We start from the raw sequence: 7599 nt of genomic DNA, 5'->3' as shown, positions 1-7599 counted from the left end.
TCGTTTGGGGGCCCGGGGGGGGGCTTGACCTCTTTGGGGCCGCCTAACGATACTTAATTTTTAATGTAAAAACACTCATTTTGGGGCCAACCTCAAATGGGGGCACGGGGGGATTTTCCTATTCTTCCCTTTCCTCCCCAACCCTAGCTACGCCACTGGGTCCTAGGTTCGAATCTCGGTGAAGACTGCGATTTTGAATTTCGGGATTTTTTAGGGCGCCCCCTGAGTAATCAATGCCAACTCTTAATGGGTACCGGGCTTAAGTTAGGGAAAGTTAAGTCGTTTGGTCGTTGTGTTGACCACACGACACCCTGCTCATTGACCGTTAGCCAACATCATTTGCCCTAGAGATCGCAAGGTCTCAGAAGAGAACAAAGATCTCATAGACAAGTTAGACCCCAAGATCCTCCTATAGAGCTTCACATTGAAAAACGCAACAAATATTCGTGGTCATCTGTTATTGCGAGTGTCTTTCTATGGTGTCGGTGGTAAGAGGTTAGCGATTGGTTCTGAATAAAAGATAGGTGGCATTGTCTTCAGCGGTCCTAGTTAAGACAGACGACTCCAGAACGCGAGACTGAAAAGACGTGTTATTGTAGTGAGTTGGTCTTTGTCCTGAATACCATTTTACATTAGTACTAAATTCTACTCTATTCATTGCATTTCATCACAATTTATTATAATAAAAGTTATATTTAGTTTTGTCCACAAGGAAGTTATTTCAAGCTTTATTAGATAAGATATATTAAATCAACAGCGGTTTAGTTGTCTTCCAGCAGTTTGGTGCAACTATTCAGCGACAGTCCACAAAACCAAAGCACCTTCATATGACACTCACCCACTCCACTCAGGGCCCCGCGCACTACTAATGCCTCTTTTCAGTTCTTTATCTCCTTTCTTTGTCACGCATTGAACCACCATTAAGCAAATCTAGTTAAAAATACATTTTATTGAGGAAGGTAAAAAAAAATCAGAAAAAAAAAACAAAAAAAAAACAAAACAACTTATAATGGGCTTCTCTGTTTGGCTTTGCCATTCGATTGTCATTTATCCCAAAAATGAACTTCCTTTGAGACAATGTCAAAATGTCCTCTATTGTTGTTACTTTGTTGTGTGTTTGGTTACAATTGTATGCACTAGGACTAAACACAATATAAACATGATAACAGAATGGTTTCAATTTGTTATTTCAACGATTCACGTCTATAACACAATGATACACATAAAACACACACATTATTGAATGCAAATTGTATATGGTTAGCTAGAAGTGTTATGCACAGTGTTGTCCAAACTACAGCCCGAGTACATAGGCCTATACTAATACAAATGTAATAAAAAAAAATTTTTTGACAAAAAATCTAAAACCGTTATATAAATAAGTTAAAAATGTGGTATATAGCTATCTCCTCTCCTAAAGAGCCTCCCGTGTTTGTTACTATTAATAGTGAATGGTTGTAAAAGTTGTGTATTTTTATGAAAAAAAAATTACTCGCATAAGTGATTTAAAAAGTTAGATTTTTCGCTTTCAGAAAAGAAAAAAGTAGCCGTTGCATCAGAACTTTAAATGGTCTAAAATATTATGATGTCGGATTTTAATTATCTTTTCTAGGTTACGAGATCTAAACGGGACGGACGCTGAGACGGACGGACGGACAGACTATCCACACAAAACTAATAGCATCTTTTCCCCTTTCGGGGCCGCTGAAAAAAGAATGATCCAACTTCAGATCCAACTTTTTTTTCATTGAACGTTTTGCGGATTCGCACGATTTGAAGATTGAATAAGTCTTTTGAAAATCTATTGTGGCAAGTGCTTTGTGTTAGGCACTTCCGCAGGGTCTAATGCAGATAAACCAAATGGAGGTAACACTCATCGAAATTCAATAACACCAGTGAAAGGCCGAACAATCAATACACGGTAGTCAAAGCTGACACTAAGCAAGAAGTTTAATAGAAATGAAAGGAACCGTCGAATGTCAGCTTCCTTTTTTGTGTGAATCTATTAGTCGGTGTGGCCCTCAACAGATATGTTAGGACAAATTTGTATAAAATGCTCCTTCTTCCCTAGCGCTATTAGAGCATGGAATGGGTTGCCTGAGCTAGCCAGGAAAACCAGTGACTTGGCAGAACATAATTTATTGATTAACATGCACTGACATGCATGAAAGCAATTCGTAGTTGATCTGATCCTTTCAAAAAGTACATAGAGATATCATAAAATGCTTCACATATAAAGACAAATATATATATATATATAAATACACTTTCAATTTGTTCTATGGACGTATTTATTAAAAAATTTGAGCTCACAGCGAACAAGATTCATAAACATATTCTGTTTTTTAACAGCCATTCTGATATATTTACATTTTAGAGATAAATTCATTCATGAACAATCTACACATACTTTGTAATTGTAATGTAACTAATTCAAATTGATTTTGATGTTTAAGTTTTTTATACGGGCTCTCCTCACATATCACATACATAAGAGACGTATACATGTTGGTTTCTTTAAATCCAGCCTTTGTTTCCTTAAACCCAGCCTTCGTTTCCTTAAACCCAGCCTTTGTTTCCTTAAACCCAGCCTTTGCTAGCACGACAATATTTTTTTGTGTGTGATTTTTTTCTCTTTTAAAAATATCTCCAGCTTCTGAGGCATGTCTGATCATTTCCTGTTTACACCAAGTATAAAAAGCTTCCTCCAGCTTGGGGATATTATCTAGCTTTAAGGGATATATATATATATATATATAAATATAAAATAGGATATATATATATCCTATACTCTTAACCAATGGATGGCTGCCTGGTCGTGCGGTTTGCGCGCTGGACTGTCGTTCGGACTTATCGATGGTCCCGGGTTCAAACCCTGCCCGCTCCCATCCTCCGTCGTCCTGCGGGAGGTTTGGACTAGGACGTAATTATCTTCAACTCTGAAGGAACATCCGAAATAAGTAAAACAACAAACAACCAAGCAATTCTTGAATGAATATATATTTATATATATACATTATTTCGAAGACGACTCTAACAATTTTCTTAAAAATTTTAACTTTCTATATGTAGGGGGGGGCCTATATAAAAAATTCTCAACTCTTTTGCCACATTGCGAAAACTCAATGTCGACCGTTATATTGAACATATTAAACATGTTTTATTATTGTATTACTAATGTTAGCTACACATCTTTTTATGAATGAAAGGGTGTCGGAGGACGCCATAAAAGAGAGCCATCTCTTACGTTTTAGGCTTACATCAGTACACTGAAACCTTTTTGTAAACATTCACAAGTTTTCTTGAATCAATTGTCATATAATTAAGCATCCGCGCACTATTTTATTGTACGCTTTAATAGCCTTTTCACCAAAGTAGAGGCCGTGTACTAAGATGTTTCCGAAATGAGTTCGGATGAATATCTTTCTCAAATTAGACAACCGAGCGAGGCTCGGTCACCTGGTACTATGTATAAATCAAGTAAAGTATTGTTTTCAGGATGACCACAGTAATGGGAGACCCAAAAGTGCGTGGCAGTATTGACATTGCGCGAGTACCAGGTCATACAACATGCGCAATCTACAATACGATTTTCTGTATGAGGGAATAACGGCTTTAATAGACAGGTATGGAATGAACAAGTTATAGTATCAATCCCCTTGTCAAGGTTGAATCATGCATGCTATATTAAATACATAAAAATTGAAAGTTTGTCATAATTTAATATCTTTATAAATGAACCAAAAAAGGTGAACGAGCATGAAACTATTTCTGGTATATGAGTACGGCTTTAATAGCTGTATATCTCTCTTGTTGATTACATAATATGTGGGGTAATCATTTAGTTAAAACGAAATCCGCTCAGATGGGGACTTCAATTTGTTTTTTTTTTCCCACTTAGCCCAGGAATAATTATGTTGCAAATTTATCCCCCTTTATTCCCCTTGTAACGCATAGTGTCGAAAACATCTTATTCATAACTATTTGGAATAGTGAATAAACTTTAAAATATAGACAGTTATACAGTTAAACTGTACATCCTTTAATCATTACCCTGGAAATTCCGCTAAATTGATTTTCTAGCTAATAGAAAATACAATCAGTAAAAATTAAATGAATACACATATCGAAAAGTGGTTAACTTCAATTTCAATTTAACTCTAACTATTTTAGAAACACCAAAGACAAAGTTGTCATTTCTTTCTATTTTCTTTCATTGCACTTAGAGAGTTAAAATATATCTATGTATAGAATAAACCCCATAAACACACTGATGATAGAGGCCTGAAGAAAGATGATACAATATGCTAATATCTTCATGGGATCGCCAGTAGTCGAGTCGTCTGAATCGCTGCTGGGCACAGGTGGATTCTCTTCTGAAGTCCTACAATAGTCAACAAACCTTTCCTCACTTCTCTGGCACTGACCAACGTCCAGGAAAAAGGAATTCCTGTCTAACAGTGAGGTCCAGACATATATGCACCGGTGCGAACAGCTGCTGTTGAGTTCCTGTATGGAACAGTTTGTGACATTGCCGAACGTAGTATTGTCCACGCTGATGACGTTGCACTTAACGGCAATGAGGCTCCAGTCGAGCTGACACCTGTAAGTTTTGGACAAGCTTGAGTTATCCTCCTTGGTTAGGTTACCGCTCGTTGTGCTGAAGAGCGTTTCGTTTCCATTAAACTTCCAATATAGGTCACCAGGGTCATCACAAAACTCACTGAAAAATCTGCAAAGACATTGATTAATATTAACACTGACTGAAATACATTAATTACGCTGCCATAATCAAATGATAATATTGTTTACACATTATGAATTTTACTTTCTTAGCTGATATATTTCTTTTTTCTAAGAGAGGAATTTCTAAATTTCTGATTTCCATTAATTGCAGTTTAGAGTTGAAAAAATGTTTAAAATGGTTAGTCAAACTAGAGAATAAATTACTTAAATAAACTACTTAAATGAAAAAATCATTCCCCAAGAATGGAGCTCTGGGAGCGACGACATTGAACATATTAGAGGGATAGACATTCTATACAGATTTAGATCAAAGCATAGTTTTATCATTGTAAAAATAGTGAATTTATAATTATTACAAATTGATATATATAGGCCTATATAATTGTGAAAGAATCTGTGTTCATTATTTTTGGTCAAAAAAAGCCAAAATAATATTTAAATAATATAATATTGTGTAGGGGGCGCGGCGGCTGAGTGGTTAAGCGCTCGGCTTCCGAATCTGTGGTCCTGGGTTTGATTCTCAGTGAAGACTTGGATTTTGAATTTCGGGATTTTTAGGGCGCCCCTGGGTCCACCCAACTCTTGGGTACCTGACTTAAGTTGGGGAAAGTAAAGGTCTGAAAGGGAAACTTTTATTTTACTTTTATAATATTGTGTAATTGTGTAGGACCTCTTGATTCGATCATTTTAAAGTGGTACCTATGTCATTTGTAACGGTGTCAGAAATGGTATGACTATGTCTTATTCTCTATATTGTTTATGGATAGATATATTGGTATTCCATTATATCATTGTTATTTGTGGTTTCTATACGTGCTTTTTTCAGCGAAACCAAAATAAAGGCAGTAAAGACAATCAGACACATTGAAAAGCTGCCCCCCACCCCCATATTGTTGAACTTCTATGCTAAAAAAACAACTCAAAAAGCAGTGAAAGGTTGGGAAAAAATAGCCTGTATTAGTTCTATTGTTTTGTTGCTCTAGGCACAAATCTAAAATTTACTTAACTGCTGTTTAGTAATTGAGCTTTATATCTTTCTTGTGAATTCTGTTACATTTAACATTGATAATTCACTAAACAACTGTGTTGGGTTAAAATTGGAATAAATATAAAGAATATTTATTCATTACCTAAATGTGTGACACAAGAACCAGCAGTAATCTGACTAATGTAATAATGACATAAATTATATGAATGTGAAGTATTTAATACCACAAGATTCTAACCACATACACACCAACAACAACCAAACTATTGCATTTTTAATTGATATACAATACATTGTCCCTATCCTGTTAATGAAACATTAGCTTATAAATTGTAAGAAGAATTCACTTCCATGTATAATCTATCCATGTATAAAATAATATAAAAAAGGTCATTACAATTTTGACTTACATTTTGTTAAGTACGTAATAAATGGCATATAAATTTGTAATAAATTATTTCGTTTTTGTTTTATTTATGTTGTTACAGACCAGTAGAACAGAATGAGGAACTCAGTAAACATTTCGGTTAGAACGGTATGTTGTAGTAATCGCACCAAACATACATATATTCTTTGGTGAATTCCTTGGGTAGTCAAGGAGGCACTTGGGTATTTAAGGTGGCCCTTGGGCAGTTAGGGAGGCCCTTGAGCAGTTAGGGAGGCACTTGGGCAGTTAAGGAGCCCTTGGGCAGTTAAGGAGGCATTTGGGCAGTTAAGGAACCCTTGGGCAGTTAAGGAGACACTTGGGCAGTTAGGGAGCCCTTGGGCAGTTAAGGAGGCCCTTGGGCAGTTAAGGAGGCCCTTGGGCAGTTAAGGTGGCCCTTGGGCAGTTATGGAGGCCCTTGAGCAGTTAGGGAGGCCCTTGGACAGTGTTCCCTGTTTCCTGACATCGGTACATCAATGTCACTGTAACAGAAATAGCAAGAGGCCCCTACTATTTAAAAAAAATACATGAAAATGTTTAGGGCTTGTAGTCTACTTGACCAGGCTTCTACTTACAGCTTTACTGTATCGTCATTTATCCCCAAATACTCAAGGAAAGTCCATTCTGACTTTGTAAATGAAACCAGTGACACGAGCACAGCCAAACACCTGGCACACGCCAACAGGTTGGCCAAATGACTCATTTCATTCTAGTACATTCTCTAGATCTAGTGGGGAAAAAAAACCGCAGTATTACCAACATCGACATCAACATATATAATTGCTATGGCTAACAGTACTTATATTTAACTAAAAATCATTTTTATAATGCCTTAAAAACATGAACTCACCTTAAAGGAACACATATTTCAAACTATACCGGAGTGTGACATCGGGTACTACCGGTGGATATTTTTAGATATGTGTTGATACACTCTTACTCTTAAGCCTGTATGAAAATCCCTGTGTACAAGGACAGATATTATATAGTAGACTAGCTACACATTAGAATATCTTGAAGACACGACCTATACAAATCCGCTGGTTGAACGCCTTTATTCATTCCCGAACTAGGATATAAGATATGGGTTGTTAAGCTTGTTTTAGAGGCTTTCGTGTGTTTGTCTAGATCTGTTTTATATTTAGATTGAAAGTAGGGCAAAGTTCAATAGAGTTGTTTCCCTCTAAGAAGGAAGTGTGTGTATCTATTTATCAAGAATAAAGCTTTGATGGTTGATGAGATAAAAATCTGTTGCTATGTTGTGTTGAGATGTTTTATGAAATGTAATATAGATTTCCGATCTATTGACAATCTTTTGAGAGCCGTTTAGTTTAAATGAATGATTCTACACATATCCCTGATGGACTGTTGGGGCACCACACAAGATCTGTTGACAGTCCATTCCTGTCTTTTGTTTTTGATAGAATCTCTTTCAGTGAGA

General features: G+C 36.3%; 1 protein-coding gene across 1 annotated transcript; it reads right to left on the bottom strand.

Moving 5' to 3' along the window:
- Nucleotides 1-2273: 2273 nt before the first annotated feature.
- On the bottom strand, nt 2274-7281 carry LOC106068622 (uncharacterized). Its single transcript, XM_056004631.1, has 3 exons — nt 7009-7281; nt 6734-6885; nt 2274-4732 (listed from the first exon to the last, which is right to left on the bottom strand). Exons 2-3 carry the CDS (start codon nt 6859-6861, stop codon nt 4231-4233), a joined length of 630 nt encoding a protein of 209 aa, XP_055860606.1. The 5' UTR covers nt 6862-6885; nt 7009-7281; the 3' UTR covers nt 2274-4230.
- Between the last annotated feature and the right edge of the window lie 318 nt (nt 7282-7599).

The sequence above is a fragment of the Biomphalaria glabrata genome, chromosome 11 (genome assembly GCF_947242115.1).
Source record: "Biomphalaria glabrata chromosome 11, xgBioGlab47.1, whole genome shotgun sequence".
In the NCBI taxonomy this organism is placed as follows: domain Eukaryota; kingdom Metazoa; phylum Mollusca; class Gastropoda; family Planorbidae; genus Biomphalaria; species Biomphalaria glabrata.
Note: the sequence above shows the minus strand (reverse complement) of the source record. Positions and strands in the feature narration are given on the sequence as shown.